At 38.5% G+C, this 24,992-nt stretch overlaps 1 protein-coding gene across 1 annotated transcript in view; it reads left to right on the plus strand.

Moving 5' to 3' along the window:
* Positions 1 to 24,992, plus strand: part of TTC29 (tetratricopeptide repeat domain 29) — a 139,890-nt gene that overhangs the window by 9,395 nt on the left and 105,503 nt on the right. The window contains exon 3 of the mRNA XM_074903860.1: positions 14,752 to 14,975. Coding sequence (XP_074759961.1) covers positions 14,752 to 14,975 — 224 coding nt within the window. The remainder of the gene's footprint in view (positions 1 to 14,751; positions 14,976 to 24,992) is intronic.

Here is a 24,992-nt window from a genome sequence, read left to right on the forward strand (position 1 = left end):
GCACCTCCAGTGTACTGGAACTTCACTCCTGCACAGGTGCAGAATCCTGAAGAACTAGGTGGAATATTTGGAAGAAGTATGTTGTCACCCGGGTAATTCCAGGGAGGCACAGCTCACTGCAGCATGCTGAGGCATAGGCCATGCTTACCGAGTGCTATTAAACACTATTCAGCACCCTCAAGAGCAAGAGAAGGGCTCTGCACCTGAAAACCAAGTAACAGAAACTGCAGCCACTATAACCTGAGGACAGGCACTCCAGCTGAACCAGAGGACCAACCCATAACAGTGTCAGTTGCTTCCATACAGAAGAAGAAATACACAAGAAAATCCCCTTGCAGTGTACAGGGTGATGATGAACCAGGCCCATCATGAGAACAGGAGAAGGAGGCAGAGCCAGTGATAGTCACTCGATCCTTGTGCTTGAGTGAGTTGAGACATAAAGAAAATATTTCAGCCACCATCCAGATGAGCAACTTGTTACCTGGCTGCTCCGGTGCTGGGATAGCAGGACCAGTGACATGGAACTAGAGGGCAGGGAGGCAAGGCAGGTGGGGTACCTGTCTAAGGAAGGGGGCATTGACAAAGCCATTGGAAAGGAGACACAAAATCTCAGTCCCTGGAGGCAACTTCTGTCAAGTGTGAGGGAGAGGTATCCCTTCAAGGAAGATTTTGCATGTCTACCAAGTAAATGGACTACTATGAAAAGAGGCATTCAATACTTGAGGGAGCTAGCTGTGCGGGAAGCAGTTTACTATGACCCAGATAGTGCGTAGCTACCCACAGATCCAGATGAAGTCTGATGCACCCGACCCATGTGGAGGAATTTTGTCCCGAGCACACCCTCATCATCTGCCTGTGCATTAGCACTAATAGACTGGAAAGATGAAGAGGGACTAACAGTGAATGAACTGGCTTGCTGACTACGACAATATGAAGAAAGTGTCTCTTCCTCCATCACCATGCTGTGAACAAATTATCTCAAGGTTTCCAGCAATTTAAAGAGAGCATGTCCTACTCCCTACCTGCACGGACTAGAATCTCGGCTATTAGGAGCAATCATTTTTCCACTCAAGAGAACCAGTTACACACCATGGGGGAAGCTGTGGCATTGCCTGTGTGACTATGGAGAAGACATGAAGAAATGGAATGGAAAACCTACCTACCTCCTAGAAGAACAGGTATGTGAGCTAGAAGGAAGAACAAGTACAAAACGTTGTCCCTTCAGGAGAAATGCTGCTCCGGTTTCCAGTAATCAAGTGCCCAAACAGAGCAGAGAGGTTAACTTTGCTCATGATCCTGTAAGAAGAACTTCTGACTTGTATTCACAGGAAGTAAGTGATCAAGATGAGGCTGAAACCCATGCACACCACGCTAACACATTTGTCGTTAGTGGGTATTATGACCATCATTAGAGGGGCCCTGCCTCCAGCCAGGTGGAGGACAGGGACAACTGAGTTTATTGGACTGTGTGGATTCGATGGCCTGGCACATCTGACCCCCAGCAGTATAAGGCTCTAGTGGACACTGGTGCACAGTGTACCCTAATGCCATCAAATTTTAAAGGAGCAGAACCCATTTGTATTTCAGGAGTGACAGGAGGGTCTCAACAGCTGACTGTATTAGAGGCTGATGTGAGCCTAAGTGGAAAAGAGTTGGAAAAACACCCCATTGTGACTGGCCCAGACGCTCCATATATTCTTGGCATAGATTATCACATAGGATGGTATTTTAAGGACCCAAAAGTGTATTGGTGGGCTTTTGGTATAGTTGCCTTGGAAACAGAAGGAATTAAACAGCTGTCTGTGTTACTCGGTCTGTCAAAGGATCCTTCTGTTGTGGGATTGCTGAGGGTTGAAGAACAACGGATGCCAACTGCCACTACAACCATGCACCAACGGCAATATCGCACCAATTGAGACGCTGTAATCCCTATCCACAAACTGATTCATCAACTAAAGAGCCAAAGAGTCATCAGCAAGATGTGCTCCCCTTTTAACAGCCCCATATAGCCTGTGCGAAAGTCTAATGGAGACTGGAGATTGACAGTGGACTATCGTGGCCTGAATGAAGTCATGCCACCACTGAGTGCTGCCATGCCAGATATGTTAGAACTTCAATATGAACTAGAGTTGAAGGTGGCCAAGTGGTATGCCACGACTGATATTGCCAATGCATTTTTCTCCATCCCTCTGGCAGTAGAATGCAGGCCGCAGTTTGCTTTTACCTGGAGGGGTGTCCAATACACCTGGAACTGACTGCCCCAGGGGTGGAAACACAGCCTCACCATTTGCCATGGACTGATCCAGACTGCAGTGGAACAGGGTGAAATCCCAGAACATTTACAGTACATTGATGACATCATTATATGGGGTAATACAGCAGAAGAAGTTTTTGAGAAAGGGGAGAAAATAATCCAAATCCTTCTGAGAGCTGGTTTTACCATAAAACGTAGTAAAGTCAAGGGACCTGTACAACAGATCCAGTTTTTAGGAGTAAAATCGCAAGGTGGACGTTGTCAGATTCCAAAGGAGGTGATTAATAAAATAACGGCTCTGTCCTCACCAACTAGCAGAAAGGAAACACAGGCTTTCTTGGGTGTTGTGGGTTTCTGGAGACTGCACATTCCAAATTACGGGGCCCAGAGCAGCGACAGGCTTTTGAACAAATTAAGCAGGAAACAGTTCATGCAGTAGCCCTCGGGCCGGTTTGGACAGGGCAAGATGTTAAAAATGTGCTCTACACTGCAGCCAGGAATAATGGCCCTACCTGGAGTGTCTGGCAGAGAGCACCAGGGGAAACTTGGGGTCAACCGCTGGAGTTTTGGAGTTGGGGATACAGAGGATCAGAAGACCACTACACTCCAACTGAAAAGGAGATACTGGCAGCATATGAAGGGGTCCGAGGTGCTTCAGAGGTGATGGGGACTGAAGCTCCTCCTGGCACCCCGACTGCCAGTGCTGGGCTGGATGTTCAAAGGGAGTGTCCCCTCCACACACCATGCAACTGATGCCACGTGAAGTAAATGGGTTGCATTAATCACACAACAGGCTCAAATAGGGAGCCCCAGCCATCCAGGAATATTGGAAGTGCTTACAAATTGGCCAGAAGGCAAAGATTTTTGGAATAGCACCAGAGGAAGAGGTAGCACCTGCTGAAGAGACCCCACTATATGATAAACTACTGGATAATGGAAGCGATATGCCCTGTTTACCAACAGGTCCTGTCACATTGTGGGAAAACATTGAAGGTGGAAAGCAGCTGTATGGAGCCCCACATGATGGGTTACTGAAGCTGCTGAAGGAGAAGATGAATCGAGTCAGTTCGCAGAGGTGAAAGCCGTCCAGCTGGCCTTGGATATTGCTAAGCGAGAAAAGTGGCCGATGCTTTGTCTCTGCACTGACTCGTGGGTGGTGGCAAATGCCCTGTGGGGGTGGTTACAGCAGTGAAAACTGAGCAACTGGCAGCACAGAGGTACATCTATCTGGGCTGCTGAATTATGGCAAGGTATTGCTTCTCGAGTAGAGAATCTGGTTGTGAAAGTATGCCATGTACCCAAGAGCTGGCCCACTGAAGAACATCAGAACAACCAACAGGCAGATCAGGCTGCCAAGATCAAGGTGTCTCAAGTAGATCTGGACTGGCAACGTAAGTGTGAACAATTTATGGCTTGCTGGGCCCATGACTCCTCAGGCCCATCAGGGAAGAGATGCAACATATAGATGGGCTTGTGACCAAAGGGTGGACTTAACCATGGATGCTATTGCCCAGGAAATCCATGAATGTGAGACATGTGCTATGATCAAGCAAGCCAAGTGGTTAAAGCCCGTTTGGTATGGTTGATGTATAAATGACCAGACAATGGTCAAAGTATAAATATGGGGAGGCCTGGCAGATTGATTATATCATGCTCCCACAAACTCAACAAGGCAAACACTATGTGCTTACAATGGTAGAAGCAGCCACTGGTTGGTTGGAAACTCATGCCGTGTCCCATGCCGCTGCCTGGAACACCATTTCAGGCCTTGAGGAGAAAGTCTTCTGGAGGCATGGCACGCCAGAAAGAATGGAGTCAGATAATGGGACACATTTCTGAAACAACCTTATAGATGCCTGGGCCAAAGAACATGGCATTGAGTGAATATATCACATTCCCTACCATGCACCAGCTCTGGGAAAATTGAGCAATACAATGGATTGCTAAAAACTACACTGAGAGCAATGGGTGATGGAACTTTCAAACAGAGGGACATGCATTTATCAAAAGCCACCTGGTTAGTCAATACCAGAGGATCTGCCAAGCAAGCGGGCCCTGCTCGGTCAAACCTCCTACATACTGTGGATGGGGATAGAGCCCCTGTAGTGCGCATTAGGAATATGTTGGGGAAGGCCATCTGGGTCACTCCTACATTGGGTAAAGGTAAACCCATGCGTGGGATTACTTTTGCCCAAGGACCTGAGTGCACTTGGTGGGTGATGCCGAAGGATGAAGAAGTCTGATGGGTGCCTCAGGGAGATTTGATTTTAGGTGAGAATAGCCAATGAACCGAACTGTCAAATAACCCTGTTATTGCAATCGGTGCCTTGCAGCATTCCCATGCCACATCCAAAGCCTCCTGCTCCACTGACTGAGCCAACTCTGCCTTATTCCTCCAGCCTTATAGACTGTCATAACAGATGGAACCCGAGGAAATGGACTAAATGAACTCAGCAAACATTGTGGAAGGATGGACCATAGACTAAGGGAATCATATCTGTGAGTCTTGTGAAAAAGGGGTGGTGATTCCTTAGGATGTATTTGGAACCTGAACATGACATCAGTGGTATGGAATAAGGAGTTGAGACTGTCGTGGTTTTGACCACGATGAAGTTAACTTTAATTGGAGTGTTTCATACCGTGTGATGTCATGCCCAGGGATATGGGTGGATGGGCTTTCTCAAGCACGCACCGTTTTCAGGTTCCAGTTGTGTGTTGCTGTGGGGGCGGTTGCCGTGCTCGATAAGCCACTGCTGCATTTTACCCATTTATTTTTGGACTCACTATCGTTACTGTTGTTCTCTTGTTATATTTAGTAAATTCTTTCTTTTTATTCAACCTATGAATTCTCTTCTTTTTGTCCCTCGCCTATTTCACTGGGGAGGGGGGAGAGGTGAACAGTCGGCCATGTGGTGTCTGGCTGCAGCCTGAGTTCAAACATCAACACAGAGGGACCTGGACAGGCTGGAGAGGTGGGCCCATGCAGGGCCAAGGTCAAGGTCCTGCACATGGGTCGGGGCAATCTCAAGCACAAATACAGGTTGGGTGATGAGTGCATTGACTGCAGCCCTGCGGAGAAGGACTTGGGGGTAGTAGCGGATGGAAAACTGACTGTGAGCCAGCAATGTGCGCTCACAGCCCAGAAAGCCAACCATGTCCTGGGCTGCATCAAGAGAAGTGTGGCCAGCAGGTCGAGGGAGGGGATTCTCCCCCTCTACTCTGCTCTCGTGAAACCGCCCCTGCAGTGCTGTGTCCAGCTCTGGGGACCCCAACATCAGAAGGACACAGAGGAGGCCACAAAGATGATCAGGGGGTTGGAGCACCTCCCCTGTGAGGACAGGCTGAGAGAGTTGGAGGTGTTCAGCCTGGAGAAGAGAAGGCTCCGGATAGTCCTTAGAGTGGCCTTCCAGTACTTAAAGGGGGCTACAGGAGAGATGGGGAGGGACTTTTTACAATGGCTTGTAGGGGTAAAATGAGGGGTAATAGCTTTAAACTGAAAGCAGGCAGATTTAGAATAGATACAAGGAAGAAATCCTTCCCTGTGAGGGTGGTGAGGCCCTGGCACAGGTTGCCCAGAGAAGCTGTGGCTGCCCCCTCCCTGGAAGGGTTCAAGGCCAGGTTGGACGGGGCTTTGGGCAACCTGGGCTAGTGGAAGGTGTCCATCCACCTGGGGGTTGGAACTAATGATCTTTAAGATCCCTTCCAACCCCAAACCATTCTGTGATTCAGGTGACTGTGACCCCCAGGGCAATTGCCAGCCATCTCAGCTAATACTGGGAAGATCAATCATTAAACTACTTTGCAGATTGCATACCAAAAACTGGAATATAATGTTTTTGCTCTAGAAGTGATTACTGGTGCTTCCATAAACCTTTGTCCTTTGCAAAAAGAGCAAAGGGGTTTTCATATAAGTTTAACAGATCCAGAGGACTATGTTAATCACCCCATATAATCAGTGGAAATAATTAAGAGTAAGTAATTTGATTAGTAGAGCCCCACCTTTTAGGATTCAGACAACTGCTTTAGAATACTACTTCTGAAGCATCTGTTTTTCTCCATTGCTTAGAGAGAGAGTTTAGGGTGACCAATTGAGATGTAGACATGTATGTTTACTGCTGAATCCCACACTGGAGAACTATTGAATTTTGAAGGCTAAAGCTAAAGAAGGATACAGCAGCAGAAGGAGAAAGGGAACTGTTCTTTCCCTTTCATGTTCAGATCCTAGCAAGATTTTGTTGTTCTTGCTGATGTCAATCTTTGGATATGACCTGTGAGCACCTTATGACCCTCTTTGTTCACATTACTCTGGTTGAGAACTGGTGGAATGTTGTGTCAACTCATTTACATCTTGTGAGGATATTTCTTCACTTTTAAATACTAAAAACTATGGAAAAGGTTAAATCAGAACCAAAGAAATTTATGCTTTCATGGTAAAAGAAATTTTAAATTAAGGCACTCTATCCCAAACTCCCAGCTGATTGTGGAAAGGGAGATGGCACAAGTCACTTATTGAGCTAGATGATAAATTTTAAATTTCTTTCACAATATTATTTAAATATGTATTTTTTCCTGTCTGAATAATTCCTAACAATCTTGCTTGCCATGACCAGGATTCGATGTTTATTAAACAACTTTCAAAACGAGATTTTAGCACTTAGAGGCACACATTCTTTTTGGTCAAATAAATGATCTCTGTGAATTTCAGGCCTGATAAACGTATTATTTAGTGTAATTAGGCAGTGATCTAAAGACCTGTGTGAGAAGTGAATGGTTTGCCTTTCCTAAAGAAACTTCTCTGTGCATTTGTGTAATGTGAAAGGTTTTTCTTGAAAAGGTTAAAAAAAGTTCTAATCAACTTCTGTACATTATGTAGAACTTCATTTTCTAAACTCTGCAAAAGAAAGTTTCATATTTAATGGGAAATCATGAATTATTCCATTTATTATCTACTTCCTCCTTTCAAAGACATGATCTGGATAAAAGGCGGGGTGAATAATTTCAAAAAATACAATACATTTTTAATGGGAAGGTGCAAACTACAGATTCTCATGACTATTAGCAAGTATAGAGGAAACAGAATTTTACTTGCAAAAACTCATCAAACTCTTGCAAAGATAAAATACATGACATACTTTAATAAAGAAGAACACAGTGAGCTGAAGTTTTTCCTTTTTTATGTAACTTGTTGTTTTTACTAAGTTTGGTCTTATGGTTTTCTAGTGCTTTCATTTCTCAATATTTCAACAATATTTAGTACTGAAGATAATGTACAAGCAATACACAACTGACTTCTATTTTTAAAACACTCCATAAAGGTGAAGCAACTCTAACATACAAAAAAAGAGTCTGAAATAAAGAAAGACAGTCTAATTTGCCTCGGTACAATCGTGTCTACACGTGTTCTCACAGTGAATCCTTCTGAATTGTGTAAAATCCTCTTAATCTCTATGTGGTCTATTTGTCCTTACACTACTGAGTAAGTTCTGTTGGGGACTTGAATGAGGTTTCATAAACAAAAGCATAAATACTGTGGGAATTATCCTAGCAGTAGTATAATAAATGCATAGCCTTGTATAGGGTTTTATGGTAATTCAGAGCATCAGCTTGAGAAGACACAGAAAGTAAATAATTATGATTTTCTTTTCCTAAAAATAATTTTGCATACTGTGAAAGAAACTTTCAGGGAAATATAATGACCTGTCTGATATCATGCAAGTCAAATGGAAAGCATTCCAAACTCAGATGTCTCTAGCTCTCAGTCCATTAGGGCAGCTCTGAAATAAAAGAGGAAAGTTGAGAAATACTTCATTTTGATAAATAATGGTCCATAAAATATGGTTGGAATTACTTTTTGTTAATGAATATAATTCATTTAGAAAACAAAGCAGAAAGAATAATGAAAATAATGTTTTTTTCTGATTATGCTTGACATAATCACAGGTGTGTATGCTCTTGTATGAAGAACATTTTTATAAGGGTAGCACTTCTATCTTTATTTTTAGTGCTTTCTTTGCATCTATGTTTAGGGACAGAATGTTCCAAAAGTTCATTGCTAAATTTATATTTCCATTTTCTGGGTTAATGAGGATTCTTAATTATTACAGTACTTTTATTTTAGAATACTTTTTCTGTGTCATCCTTTGATGTTTATAATTGATTAATTTTTCATTTTATGTAGTATTAAAGTGGCAGTGTAGCTTTGAACAAAAGGAACTGAGTTCAGTATATGTGTTCTTTACAGGATCTAACTGACAGGTTATGACATCCACGTTTGATTGCATGATCTATGTTAAAGTATTGTTTGACAACAGTCGGAGACTGTGAGGCAGTAGATGAAAAATACTGCATTAATTACTCTGAAAGTTATTTTACCTCTGTATGTGGTATAAAGTACCTATATATTTATTTTCTGATATACTTTATTGTCATCTTAATAGTTCTGAATACATAGCTCCATAAACTTTTTCTTATTTATAAATATCTGAATTGTCACAAAAGTCAGCTTCAAGTAGATGTTCTTCCCTCTCATGATATGTAAAAGTTGTCATGCAGTATGTTTTATTTGCTATTAAGGTTAGGGAGTTCTTTTTATAGCTTTTGAGGGTTTGGTGGATTTCATGCTTTTTGTATTAGGAAATTAGCTATTTCATCTTTATAATTTGGAATTAAATCACATGCACTCCACCCCAATATAATATAATTCTCAGCCTTAGTAATCAAATATTCTGATGTGTAAGCTAACTATCTATTACTACTTAATGTATTTTACTGTACTTTCAAATCTTTCTTTAATGAGGTTACTGTACTCTACAATTTAACATATTACCATCCAGTAAATTTTTCATTAAAAGAAAAGTATTTAAACGGACAGTATTTAAACTAGGATTAAAGAGGGCTGTGCCCTGATTCAGTTAAATAGCTTTGTATCAGTAGCAGTATGTGGTGAAAATGTGCTGAGTACCTTGACCGACTGAGATCTTGACTCACCAAAGTACTTATGTATATAAATTTTCACACGGAACTCAACTACTCAGACAATTCAGATATATTTTCAAGTTAGCTATGTACCTAACTTTGTTGGACTGCAGCCCAGACACATGACAGTGTAGATTTCAGCAGTGCAAGTACATGGTTTTATACCACCGTAACCTGGGTCATAGCATCACTGAATGCAATAGCCAAATCTTCAGGTTCCATATTTACCAAGTATTTGCATAAGTGCTTTTTGTATTCAACAAGACCCTGCAGAAGTTTCACCTATATTTTAGATGTGGGTCACTAACGGTGTTGCAAAGATGTTATGGTTTTTGACTGTTCAGCTATAACTAAATAATAATTCCTCTTTCTATTCTTAGGCAGAACAGCCTGGAGTTATAAATTCTTACAGCTTGCTTGACCGTTTAGTGTTCTATATAGTATATCTGTTTTTACTTAATGCATATCTTTTTCAGATTTTAGTGAGGAAATTGTCATCTTCTTGTTTATGCTTTGTTTGCATATACAGAAAGTAGCTAAGTATTCACATACTTGATGTAATTTTCATTTTCTTGTAGATTTATAGACAGGAAATGTGGGGGAAGAAATAAAATGTATTTGTTTAAATAAACTTAAGCAAAAATATCTATTATTTTTTCATAATTTTGTGATCCTTATCTAAGGCGTTTATATCAGTCATTGACTTGCCAACTGCAGAAGGAAATCCCAAGTGGATGAAACCTATCTGAATACAGTTTTTAAACATTGTAATAATTGTGAGAGTAATTATTTTACACTGGAAGTACATTTTAATATTTTATACACTATCGTTGTTTAATCCATGCCTTTTTGTGCCTTACAAAATGGGATTGCTACAGCACACTTGTACTGTAATCAGCAGCTGGCATTAACCTATAGTACTAATTAAATCCTACAAAATCTAAAGATATGAACCCTGATACTAAAAAAAAAAAAAAAAAAAAAAAATCTGTCAGCTGAAAATAGTAGACTTTTGCACTTATTTTGCATGTCTGTAATTGACCATACCAGACAGGAGGCATGGAGAATTAAGCTCATGATAAATAATTGTTATGCTATAAAGACAATTTTGATTATTTCTAACACCAGTATCTGACTCTTGGCCTCTTAATTTAATTTTTTCTTCTCTCTCTTTCAGTGTAAAGGGTAGAATGCAAATAGCTTTGTTGTGCAGGATTATAAATTAAAGGGAATGTAGTATAGTACTGTCCTGATCTCACACCATTGCCTAAGAGTCTTGTACAATACCCTAACATAGGAAGGTCCTTGAGATTGCACAAAAGTTGTAATTTAATTAGCTTCACTGAAAGTTAGTATTTATGGGGTTTGCACGGGTAAAGGCAGATTAGAGTCATGTTTCTGTGATTCCTCAGCATGGCTCTTGATTGATTTAGAATAACAATGATAATAAAATAAATCCATATAAGAAAATTACATAAGTATCTGTATAGTTTAAGGAAAGTAAAATGCCTGTAGCAATATGCAGGTACACTTAAAACACAGTGTTAACAATAGCAGTGCCTTTTCAAGCTTGCAGATCCCCATTCAATAAAAAGCTGCTTCCACCCATGTGATATTGTACTGCATGAGATCGTCATCTAGAACATGGTATCAGTAAAATGGCAACTTTAACTTTTGGTGGTTATTTATTTGGTGCTAAAAATTCTTATGACACCCCCACCCCCATGACACACACAGAGAATCACACGGAATTTCCAGCAACTCATGCATAAAATTCTGCATGGACCTGACTGCTGACGTAGGACAAATGCATGACACCCCGACCGGATCCACTAAGGGGACCTCATTTCACTGTTTTGCCTGACCCCTGTAAATAAACACGGTGCAACATCAACAGGGTTTCAGTGATGAGTGTATAGTCAGAGGAAGATTGGATTCTCAGCATCGTCTCTGATTGTGTTAAGTATTATGATTTTTGGCTGTTGAACTTCCTGGCTTAAAAAAACCCACAACAAATCTGCTTTAAATTAAAAACAGATTGACTGGTATTTTTGTTTTAACCAAAAATACGTAGGTATGCTCCAGATTTAATAAAAAAATAATTTATTTTTAAAAAATCCATCTGGAATCTTTTTCTTCTAGCATGCACCTATGATCGTCCAGAGGGGAACGAGGACTTTAGGTTTATATTCATAGCACGGTTCAATTTTAAAATTAAACACAACCAACGTTTCACAGCCGCCTGCTCATTCTAACTCGAGTAGTTTAAGTGCCTGCAGGCAGCCTTTGCCTGTTTCTGGCGCTGGGCTTTGGTGGCGCCGCGTAAGGCGAGTTCAGCGGCCGCACAAGAAGCGCCACTCCGAGCTTCTCCTCCGCGTTTGCCCGCGGTGCTGCGCGCCCGGCGTTTAATCCGTGCGGGTCCCTTTGTTCTGCACTGACAGCTGTGTGATTAACATGTCCTGGCTGCAGTTTTCCACATTTCCAGTAGATGCCCCCAGAGACCATTAAACCTCTTGAACGTCTCCAACCAAATTAAAGGCCGGTCTGTCTTCATTCGGCTTCTCCGAGTAACGGAATTGTTCAAAGGAAACCTAAAATCGGCGTGGACGCAGTGCAGAAAAACAAACTTGCTTGTTTAATAATCTATCATCATTTATTAGGTAGTAAGTCTCAAAAGGTTTAGTGTAAACTAGTTTTTTAATGTAGTAGAAACATACCATTAGCAGTTGAATTTTATAAAACAAGTCATGTACATTTAATTAGGTGTCAGTTTTTGATATTGATATTAGAAATAATCTTCGGTTATGTGAAAGATGAGGTGTTCCATTTAGCCTCTCATTTTACGTGCTGCAGGCCATCATAAAACACAGTATGACAAGGATCTCGAGGATTTTAGTTTATCTCAAGATATTAGAAGTTTACTTCTGTCACACACACTACTCTAATTTTTATTGGGAAAAAAGGACACCGGCATTTTCATCTGGAAACACTTTGATAACTGACAATTTCAGAATTTATTGCAAAATTCGTCAAGCTCTCGAGTGTGACGAATACCATTCATCCCCATAATATAATTAATTTCTAGCCCTATTTTATTGTTTGTATGTGATCAGTCACTTGTGGCTTAAATATTGCAGAAACTTAAGGAAACAATAGTATTATTATTTTGCACTTTGTGTATTTTCTGGTTTTAATTATAACTGAGAGATAACTTTTTATGCCTCTAAAATCTGAATGGTTATACTGTAGATATCTTCATTGCTTGTGAGTTAAAATCAGGTATTATTGCCTAAGAAAAAAATGTGCTCTGTACCATATGATTTCTTCAGCATTATTTCAATTTCTTTATTAATTTGGACAGGATTTATTAAAAGAATATTGACACTCATTTTTAAAACTGACCTATTTTACCATATGTTTTGTTTTCCTCTATTGGTTTGCTAATAGTGCTGTCTTGTGGGGAAAACGTGCTTTGACTTCAAGTAAAATGCATCAGTCTACAGGAAATAACATGTTATATGGACACAGTTTTTCTATCTATACAAACATTGGTGCTGTGTTCAATGCATATGCAGTGGGTGTTAAAAATTAATTGAATGATGTTTTGTTTAGTCACTGTTAAGACCTTTTAGCAGTACTTTCTTGTCTACTTCCAACACATCTAATGATCTAATGCACGCGCACATGTACACATATATAGATCACATTATATAAATAAATATGCATGTATTTGTGTCTGCTATACAGATTGTTATTCCACCGCTCTGAGCTATATTACTGCAGGATTCAGTCCTAGGCCCTTTGGAAGTTGGTAGAAATTTTTTACCTATACTCTTCAATTTCCTTTTAGTTAGAGAGAAGTTTAAAACAGAAAAAAGAAAACATTCCATATACATTGTACTGTATTAACATAATATTTTAATAGTATTTTTAATCTATATATTTTACATCTGATATATGACAAATATCGCATATTCTGGCAAATTAAAATTTAAATGTTTAAAGATATTTCTCATTCACTTTTTAAAGATAAATGTTGTGAATGTTGTCTGGTACAGAATAGCATATATTTTCCCTTGTCTGTGTGAACAATGTGTGCTTTTCAATCTCAAAAGCCACCCATTTATATATTAAACATAAATTCAGTACTGTCTAGTCTAAATCATGTCAGGATTTTGTGATATTTTTCTGTTCGGTTTTGCGGCTGAAATGTAAAAAATACATATGAAGGATTAATGTACATCTGTGTAGTAATTAATAGATTTTATTTTAATCAAATATGAAGTAATGCAGATTACTTCTTACATCTCATGTTACTGTTCATTTCATTGGCATCTAGCTAAGAAGTTTTTTGCATCACTTCCATCTTATCGGCATTGTTAAAGAACTGCGGTAGCTTTTTTTAGGCTGAAGTATGAGTCTCATTAAGCTATTGTTTAGAATGAGGTCATCTGAATTTATTACATACACTGTAAATATCAGTTTTCAGAATTCCATATTCTAAAGCTGCTGAGAATTTGAAGTTAAATGGATTTTAATCTAAAAAGACAGTCTTGAAAGCAGTTTGGAAACTTAATGAGATATACAAAATCAAATTAACACATCTGTGTCCTTGCCGTTTTACTGGGACAAAGGTTTGTTTTCTCACACTAGATACCTATGCCTGCAAACCTTTACATATGTGCTTGAGTGTTGCAGGCAGTCCCACTGGAGTCATAGTTTTTTTCCAGGATAGGATGCAATGATTGTTTCATGCCACATAAAAGAAATATTTTTATTATTTCCATAAATAATACCTCAAAAGATATATTACCTCTTGAGACTATTTGATTACACAACTTTTTGATAAGTATATCTTATAGGAGTCTATGAATGAGATAACTTTGATATAAATTCATCCTTGCATCATTTGATTTGAAAATTAAGGAGAAATTATCAAACTTTTTCATCAGTAAACCAGTCCCAGCTGAAGTTATATGCTAAAGAGAAGCAAAATAATATCTAATGATTATGTTTCTGGCATAGCATTTGTTTGACGTTTTAAACCAAGCCATCATATCCTACAGCAAAACTATTTAACATATACATTGTTTTGACATGTGGAATGTGCCTCATTTTTCCCTGTGTACTGTTTTAAAGCAAACTAAGAGTTCATTGTATTTTCATGAACTAATGTAAACATGGGGGGGGGTGGGGGGGGGTGGGGGGGGGTGTGTGTGTTTTCCCATCAGTCAGCCTTTTTTACCAATGCCAGCTAAAGAATACCAGTATATATTTAACACATTTTCAATGTATCTATTGGTATTTACTCAGTGTTGCCATATTTACTTCCCTAGGGTATGACATTCATAATTGTATTTTAGCAGAACGCTTTTTACGCGGGAGGGAGGAAAAAATCCGTTCCTGGCTGCTGAACTGCAGAGGTCTCTTCTTAAAGCCGTTTTAGTTATCTGTACTTATTTGGTAAGGTGACGAACAGAATACAGGTTTAAAGGCTTAAAATCTCTCTTTCTTATTCCCAGTAACAGGAATTCGTACAAGAAGAACATCTGCATAGACATGCTGCGACAGGGTTATCACGAGTCCTTCTCCGAGCTCTTCGCTCTGATACAGAAGTGGAATGCCTTGAGGGAGGCTGCAGGGCCTGGGTCAGCCATATGGCAGCAGAAGTCCCTGGAGGAGCAGCCTGATAAGCTGCATCAGCTTTGCCACTTCCTGACCAGGGCTGAGGCAGCCCAGCGAGCAGGTAAATGGGGGGATTGTGGGTAGCACAGCAGCGGGAGCCGCAGTCACAAATGCCTGGGGGAAGCTTCCAAATTGTTTCATGTATGAATTTGAAACGTTACTGCATCTTAGCACATTTCAGCCTTAGTCAGCTAAGCTGTATTTATGGAATATATGATTAGTAACTGCAGCTATTGGGAGAGGTTTTGTGAAGAGAAAACATGTAAAGTGCATTATGATATCATCAGAAATGTTTGATGTATTTATAGCTTTGATAACATCTCAGTTATTTTTCATAGTTTCATTATTTACTGGTTTTCTTTCTCTATTGATTTGAGTAGCTGGTTTTGTATTAGAAAAATCTAATAGGTGAAATGCTCTTTCACACAATAATAGTTTTATAAATCTGATTTTATTAAATACCCTGTCTGCTAACTGTGTTTGGATTTGTGACTGACTTAAAAAGGATTGTGAACATGTCAAATAAAATACAACACACAGATGTAACATGCCACCTGTGAATTACTAGGTATTAGTGGAGACATAACTCCAAATTACTGTATTTTCTCTTTGCCTTCTATTTACTAAGTTCTCATATTTATCATTTCCTTTTACTATAAATAGTAACGTAATGTACTCCGTCTTCCTCCTTTGGAATAATTTTAGGGATGAAGGCAGATAAAGCTCTAACTGCAATCCCATTTCATGGCTGAGCTGATTTCACTATATTTGTCTTGTTTCAAGTTGCATTTTGATCATTACAAATAAGAAAATCTACCATAAAGTTTGTGATTTTGGCACCTAAGCTTTCTGACTGAAATTGAGAAACAGACAACTTCATTTATAAAAGGAACAGCAAAAACACCCTTCCAGCACTTCTAAAATAAACAGTTTAAATGAACATTTTTTTTTTATTTACTATGAAAGCCAAAAGTTGAGTGTGTTTATTTAATTCACTGTAATTCTAGGCAGGAAGTCTAGCCAGCCCATGATTGGAAGGAATCTTCAGATTTGTCTGGAGTATGACTAAAACCTGAATGGGCACCCCTGTAGCTTGCAGGAGTACGAGAGAAGTTTTGTGCTCAGACTGCCCTGACAGAAACATGCTGCCAACCCTTTGATGTTCAAAAAGTAGTAGATATGGCTTATCTTGATGGGCCTGCTTCCTGCAGCTGCTTGAGGAGAGCATTTTGCCTTCCTCCAGTGCATGATTTTTTTCAGTGTTACAAACTGATCTGTGACAACAGCACTGGCAAATGCACTCCCAGAGAGTCAAGATGCTGCTGACTGTGCAGTTTCTGCCCGACAAAAGGCAGGGGCCCTGTCCCTCACCAAACCCAGCAATCTTTGTGTGCTGGGCTCTAAAAGTCTTTCACCTCTCATAGACAAGATACCATCAGTTGTCTGACTGATTGTATCTTGCCTCTAGGAGAGAATATATCCCGACCTTGCCTGTTAAAATGGAAGATGAGAAAATAATGACACTGTGCCAATATTGTTGGCAAGCACCTTCACTGAATTGCTAGATCAAGGTATAATCAGTTTTGATTTTTTTTCACCAGTTTCAGTGCAAACAAATCTCTTATTGCACAAATTTCTTATTTGTATTAAGTGAGACTTGAGTCACCTGGCACATGAAGGGGTGGATGCTAATTCATGTTGCAGGTGTTAGAGCTAGTAGTGCTGTGAAGATAACACATGAATTATACAGCTCATCAAATACTAATTCAGTAGTTCTGCTAATCCAGTTACTCCTTGATTCTAATCAAATTGCTTGGGGCTCTGGTTTATGATCTCCTGACAACTCTAGTTGACACCATTTAAGAAGTGTTCAGCAGTTCACCTCAGCTGGAATTTACCATGATGTAGCAGTCCCAACAGCAGCTGACCTGCATTTGCTCTTCAGCGACCACAGTTCAAGCTTAAAAGGCTGAGAGTAACATTTGGGGCTGCAAATTGTGAGACTTTTACAGTGTGGCTGATGTCACTAATACTGGACTAGCTGAAAGTTTATCTGTTTCAGGTGTGGTGTCCTGAGCTAGCCATTGTGTTAAAGAGGAGATAGCATGTATAAATTCAGAAAAAAAAATCTTCATGACTTCAAAGTTTTTGGCTTAATTTAAGCCTCATGAAGAGATCAGTTTTGAACCTGAAGTGCTAAGTGGAAAACAAAACCTCACTATGTTAGTAAATCATTTCCTTATTTGCTATTTAATTTTTCTCACCTGATATTTTTGTATCATAGAGTGTTGCTGTCTTAGTTGTGAATATAGCTTAGAACTGCTGCTCCTAAGTTTAGTTTTATGGTTGTTATTGTAGTGCACAGAGAAAGCTAGGTATTTATTCAGTTCCCATATTTATTGGTAGAATATGCTAATATTTTCTCTTTTTTTGATAGCTTGTACTTATAGGACACTATAATGCTGGACATAAATTGTTTGTTTGAACAGAATCGGTGCCATCCATCACAATGTGGAGGCTGATATCAAAGCACAATTATTTTATTTACTGCTAGGTTAGAAAATAGTGACATTTAGCAGTGTTACATTGTACAGACCATTCACCTTTAACATATACTGTGTCCTCTCTGTTTTAATTTGCTAGTTGAGCGTTTTGATTGAACTTCGAATCATACAGGAGTTGTCTTTTTTTTTTTTTTTAATGGGCTATTACTGATATTATACTGTGTGCAAAGAAAATGTAGGTTTTTTTCTGTCCAACTTAAACTCATTGTTGTTATATTTGAATACCTCCCAAGTATTTAAACAGAGAGAGATAGCATTAATCCTTGAAGCTTTTCAGAAAAATAGCTGACAGAGTTATTTTGCCCTAGGTACAGCATTATCCCAAAACCAGTCAGAAATATTGGCAATACTTGACTGCATTTATATTTGGTCTTTTTTGATGCAAATAGTATAAATATTTCTGACTTAAAAATTGAGTTGTTTCTAATTATTCCTTGATCTTCCTTCATTATCATGGAATAACCTCTCTTTTTACTAGTTCAGGTCTCAGTAGCTTAAAAAAAACAAAACAAAAGTTTAAATATGAATAGTTGTAGGGTTTTTTACAGAAGAATGCAGGATAAATGCTAAAGCAATGTAACTACATAGTTCAGTATTTGCTCTATAGAGTTCTTTCTTGGCATGTGTATGAAAACACTGGGGTTTTTTTCAAAAGTAAAGTTTTGAGGCTGTGGAATGGCCTACCTGATTGCCTGCTTGTCCACATGATTGTACTGGTCAGAGTAATTTCACTTAAAGTTATAGCTGTCCTCGAAAGGTGGAATACAGTGCTGGCAGGTTGATGTTGCTATCCCTTTGAAGAGTCATAGCTCCCAAACCCCTACACAGTACTACTCTGAGAGTTAGCAGGAGGGAGAGTTTGAAGATGCAGTCCATCCTTGTCTGACACTGAGGGTTGCTAATCAAATATCCTTTGGCTGCTGACACCTTGTGAACAAGTGATGACCATACCCTGCAGAACTGTGCCAACTAAATAGAACTCTTTTTGTCTGTCTAAGACCCAGACAAAATTTGACTCTATATCTCTGTATGTTTGGGTGGGTCATGGGAAAGAAGTAGGAACAAAGGAAATCCAAGTATTTTACTCATATTTTGGATTTTTTGAACAGCATCCAGTGTAATGTGTGCCTGGTATAGTGGTAATGTTGCTGTTCCTCAGATAAAAATATTTAAAAGTGAAATTAAAATCTTTAAACTGGTATTTGCACAGATTTTACCATATGAATGTAACTGAATCTTTAAACCTCTGCTTGGCTCCTACAGTCTGTCTTATTTTTTTAAAAATGCATTGCTAAATTTACTTGGGTCTGTACACTCATTAGACTAAGCCACTTCTTTGAATCATCTCATCAAAGTATTGTGTAGTTACTTTTATTTAGTTAGTTAGCACTGAGCCTACCAGAATAATGATTGACAATATGCAGATTATACTGTAAAGCATCAATCATGTGTTTTAGACTAAGGCCAGACTCTCAGTGATAGCATGCCAAATTTGTTTTTTGTGAAATTTGAGGTCACCAGTCCCAGTATTATTTCAGAAGGACTTGGAAAGTGTTGCTCTTCAGATTACATCTGAATTACTGAATTACATATTAAATGTAAGCTTGAACCCTAACTGAATCCTTACCTAGGACTAGCAGGGGCCTCGAGGAGCTGGTATGATCAGTGAGCTGGTTTACTTGTATTGTACAAGTTGAAGGGAATGCAAGGCAAGTTACAGCTCAAGAACAACTAGAGGAAGAGATGTCTCAGCCATTGGCTCTACTTTGGCAGAGCAGGGGAGCAAAACCATGGAAAATGCCACAGTTCAGTGGCTGCAACATGTATTGAGCACTCAGCACTACAGCAGCAGATCACTGTGTTCACTGTGCCAAAGCCAGCGCACAGAACCTGTGCTTGGGTATGAGCGTGTTGCAAAGGGGTGAGACGCTGCTTATTAGCTGATCATTGGGATAGCTGCTGGACAGTAGGAGTTAAGACCTAAAAGCTGTTGCCTCTCTCAGATTCCACCTGCTCCTGGTTCCTGGCCCTGTTTGTGGTATGCTAAATGCTGAATCTCTGCATGTGCTACAGGCTGCTAACCGTTCTTCTAGACAATACCAGGCATACACAATGAGAAGGAAGTACTAACTTGGCTCTTTTTTCCTCATTTCAGTGTAGAGAAAACTTTTGACAGTATGAGTTATCCTTTGTTGTTGTTGTAAAAGATGACTTTTCATAAAGTCTATGAAGAAAGCATGAGTATTTGATGTGTTTGCATTGGAAAATCTTTCTTTGTCTGAAGTACTTAAGGTTGAAAACAGAGTTAGGCATTTCACAGTGGAAAGCTTTCCTGTAAGATTTCACACTTACGCCTTAGGCTGAGCTAGAAACATTGCAATAACCACATTACCCATGCTATTTTGGAAGAAAAAAAAAAAAAAAAAAAAAAAAAGAGGAAAAGAAGTTATGCATTAAAAAAGAAAAAATACAAACATGCAAAAACCTCTTTTAATGTTTGCTTGGAGGAGGCATAGTTTTGTTTGGTTTTGGGGGACTGGGGGGAGGAACTGTTTCATTTTCTAAGCAGGTTTGTCATTCTCTACTTAATATTTTACCACAGGAAAAATGCAACAGTTCCTAGAGACCGATGGAGGAGTTTATTGGTTTTGTAATTGTCTTACAAAAAGTGAAGTGATTCTGCCCAGGAAAGAAGCCAAGCCTTCTCCAAATATAGCAACTGTAGAACTACTATTGACTTCCACAGAAGTGGTATTTCTTAGAAAATTTCACTAGTGTGTTTTCATTGCAGTGGCTTGGAGTTCCACTTTAGTGTCCCACACTACCAGTTAATTGCCTTATATCATAATCATTAGATAGCTTTATCCTTACTTGGCAAAACTATATCCTGACTGTTTCCTTACTGTCTTTGTGTATATTTTACTTTCATTGAACATATTCCCCTTATGTACCTAGCAGTGTTGGGAGGAGTGTGCTCAGTGTGCATTCTGTCTCATGATATCTAGGAAACAAGAGACTCTGCCTGAAACATGATAGTGTCAACACGCTAACCCACAGCAACCTTTCTTCATTGGCGTGTGAGTTCAGCTTATGGGTAAACTTTCTGGAAAAAGGAACGATTGGCTGGTCCTCTACTTGTCAGTGTAGAGGCATGATTGTCCTGAACAAGCAAATGGGACTGATTTTTTTGCCATGCATGGATCCAGGTGGAAATAAATCAATTGCAACACCATATTCTATTATTGTTCATGTATCTTTTTGGCCCCACAGCCTCCATGCTCAGTCTTTGTGGGTGAATTTTCACAGCATCAGCTCTCTTGCTACTAAGTCACTCGTATTGATCTCTCTGGCAAAAGAAAAATGAAACTTCCAGGATTAATGGCGTCTCATTCTGACATCAGAAATGACACCTAGTGACTTAATTCATCTTAGGCCACTGCTTTATATGTCTTCAAGAGTGAATGGTCAGTTATAATCAAGTCATACTTGCTAAAAACAACTAACTGAACTGGCAGAAGAGTGTTACCAGCTGTTGAAAAGTTTCCATATGGCCTTCATCTGGCAGGAACAAATGGCTGACTGGTGGTTTTCTGAGTGGAAAATATTGAGCCATAAATGGATGTTGAAAAATGTCTTTCTGATACCTGTATTTCAAAAATAGGTACAAGTTATATTTTCCATTAACAAGAACAACAGCCTCTCTCTTTTCTTCTTCACGGAAAATACCAAGTCAGGATGTCTTCATGATGTTGTTTTCATCTTTTCTGTAAAGACAATTTCTGTACTTCTCTTCCTTTCTTCCACAACATCCTGTCACAAAGGACATCATACAGATGTGGCAGCAGTTGTACTTAAATCACACTAACATAGCTTGCAGATCTTCTATAAGTTTTTCTTCTCTCATCTTGGCTCTGTTGGGACTGTCATACTCAAATTTCACCTCACTATCCCTGTGCATTGCACTACTTAGTAGTTTCCTAGCTAAACACAAAAAACATGAAGACCATGGATCTGAATGATCTTCTGTTCCATGTGTGCCTTTGCTTGCCAGTTCACGAGAAGAGACGGGAACAAACAAATATATTGTTCAGTGGGCCAGTCAGGGACTATAGCTTGAGCATAATAAGGAGAGATCCTACTTGACAGTTGAGATGCACCTGAAGAGATCCTGATGAAGAGGAGGAAATACTGTATGTGTTTAATATATGAGGTTTAATGTTTAAGCTCAAGTCAATGGGATTTTTTTAAAAATCTGTTTAACAAAAAGATCTTGGTGAGATTTGATAGGGATACTTTATTTTGTGCATAGACACCTGATTTCAGAGTCGTTTTCCATTGCAAAGGATAATGAAACTAATATATTTTTTAAAATTAATATTAAACAAAATGAAAGAAGTCCATTTTCTGAAATGTATATTCTATGACAAAAACCTAAAAATACTATAAAACAAATACTACAACATAGCATGACTTTTAATTTGTTTTTTGCTTAGTTTTTTATTAAATATTACTGCCTTCAATTTGGTAATTTTGCATTGAAAAGATGTTCTGTTAGACAATTGCCCATAAGATCTGTTCTTAACCCTCCTTCAGTTCTTCGGTTAAGAGCAAATCTATAAATGATCAGGCCTCACCATCTGCTTCATCAAGTTCTGTTTGTTCTGTGTAGCTGCCATTTTGGGTAGAATTTAATCTTTACAGTGTTCTCACAATCCTTTGACTTAAATGTTCTGGAAGAGCTGAATTTATCTTCCAATGTTTTATGAAATTAAGGTAATTTTTGAAAGATTAACAGGATCAGCCTTTGAACATTATCTCTGTGGTTTCTTCATTGTTTCTTACTTAAAACCAGGAATTTGTCTTGCAGGAACCGTTTTACAGTTGCTCATGTGATTCAGACTTCTCTTTCTGTTCATTCAGTATCACCTTCCAGTGCCATTATTCCCTCTCTGATAGGTGGTGCAAAGAAGTTTGGGGTTTTTTTTGTATTGACAGATATATAAAGATGACTTGTCTTATGTATATTCTATTATCAGTTGTAGAGGACTTTGTATACAAAATTAGAGAGGTCAAAGCTTTAACAATGAACTGCCTGTGGGAGATTTTATGGAAGATAGTATTTACCTAGTCTAATATTTTTCTTCTCCTGGGGAGGTAAAAGTTCACTTCTGTTAAGTCTGACATGCTAGCTTTACCCCTGTCAGAATAATCTCAATTAATTTCTTGATTAGTAAATCACGCTTTGGATCCAGAAGACAATACAACTTCTAAAAGTCTATCATTTAGGGTTTATTTTATGACCAGCCTATCTGGTCAGCCACTGTCCAAGACAATTACAGAGAAACGGTTGTCTTTGTGCACTTCTCATTGTTATTCACCAGCAGGATAGTCATCAGAGGGTCACATTAGAGTTCATTCAATCAAAGCTGTGGCAGTAGCAATAGTCTGCCTCAGGTCAGTTCCATCTCTCGAGATTTGTAGGGCACTACGTGAAGTTATTTGCGTAATTTTATGTAGCATTAGTGCCTTGATACTTCGTAGCAAAGATTTCAACAGCAACAAATCTGTATCTAGTGTTCTACCCCAATGACAATCCAATTATCTTTCCCCTTACTGTTGTATTGTAAATGTATGTATCCTCTGGTATCTTCTAAGTTCATTTTCACTTTGCTACAATCTATATATAATGTGTATTGTTGTCTTTATGTTAATGGTTATAATTAGGTTTTGTATTTCTCTGTTCATGTGGTTATTTGTTTATGTACTTGTAATCATCATGTGAACCTCTGCCTTTTCAGGTAATCTTTCATGCTCCAGGTACTCCAGCTCCCTTGAGCTGCCATAGATGTTTAAGTTGGGATGAGATAAATCACAGCCAAGAAGCATCTGGGGTTTTTTTCATTGAGTGTAAAGGGATCCTAGGTAACCCATATTGGTATCTAATTGGGTTTGTTTGATGAATCCCAACTATTGACTTTTTTATCTATACATACATATAAATATGCTTAGATATATATATAAGCACATACAGATAGATAAATATATTAAGCCTAAATCAGTTCTGTTACTTCCATTTCAGTATCATTCCCAGAGATCTTTATTGTACCAAAGTAGTCTAATTTCTAATGTATGAATGTTTTAAATTTCTGATTAGAAATATAAATTTCTACTGTATATATATAAAAATAAAACTAGAAATTCTAATTTTATGAGTTATTGTGTGAAAATAGTCTGGTTGCTAATATATGAATGAGTTTCATATGGTGTACACTCCTAGATATTCTGAAGAGGTACCTAAGAGATACTTTTTCAACCTTGAGGAGGAACAGAAGGCATGAAAACTTACAGCCATGAAGAATGTTCTGATAGGAATACATGAAGTCTATACATTGATAATTATTCCTCTCAAAGCCAAATTTCTAAACTTAAGATGAAGTTTTGGTATATTTTGGTATAATCTCATCATTTGTATCAAAGTTTTGATACTCTCAGGTGTAATTTCTTGGGCATTTCTATTTTGATGAGTCTAAAGAAATTGTGAAACCTTATTTCTTAGAAGGGGTGTTATTTAAAATACTAGAAATGGAAAAGTATATAACATGAACTTGTTCAAAAATCATTATTTTATATGTTTTAAAGGGAATTATTAAAAAGGTAGAAATATGAGGTACTGCTTCATGGAGGAAAAACTCTTGAGAAAATGAATAGGAAAGCAAAATAATAAATAAAAAAGCACAAGCAACAAGTATTGTTTACCATTAAAGAGGAGGAATGAATCTGTAAATCAAAAGACAAAATCAGAGAGTGTTCAAGAATGGGGAAAAGAGACTTCAGCTTGATTTCAGAAAATTTTAAGTAGGGAAAATTCAGCCAATGTTCTCCAAAATGGCCAAGATAGATAAAAATGAAGAAGAAACAAATACTAGATAAACCTCTTGACTGCAGACGTGATTAGGTGGTAACAGTTATTTCAGGAAACAGAATATAAATTCTTGGTGTTGTGCAACACAGTGAAGGGCTTTATCAAGATGTTCTGAAGTCAAAGAACTTAGTCATGACAACAGACAATGAGAAAATTACTTCCTATTAGACCACACGTAATCTGTCATTTTTAATTTTGAGACAGAACATGCTGGAGATGAGGCTGAGGAAACACTCTCTTGTACGGTTTAGTGATGCATTCGGAGTACTTTTTGAGTAATTGCTGCTCCTTGTGTCAAACAATGCAAGTAACTCACACAGATGATAGATCTCACAGCTGAGAAATTAGTCCTTTTTGAAAGTTGGATTTTGCCCAATTCTTCCTGCAGATACAAAAGAAGATAATTTAACTGCTTCTTTTGATCAAAGTATTTTGATATGGTATCTTAGTTTTAAAACACTTAGAAAAGACCTGGACTTTGAGTGAGACCTTGCCTGTATTGAAGCAGTTTTTTTCCCCCAGTTGATTTCTGTGTGGTACTCCATACCCAGGAGTAAGAGATTTTTTTCTTTCTTTTCTCCCTTTTCTCTCT

This window comes from Athene noctua, chromosome 4 (genome assembly GCF_965140245.1).
Source record: "Athene noctua chromosome 4, bAthNoc1.hap1.1, whole genome shotgun sequence".
In the NCBI taxonomy this organism is placed as follows: Eukaryota; Metazoa; Chordata; class Aves; order Strigiformes; family Strigidae; genus Athene; species Athene noctua.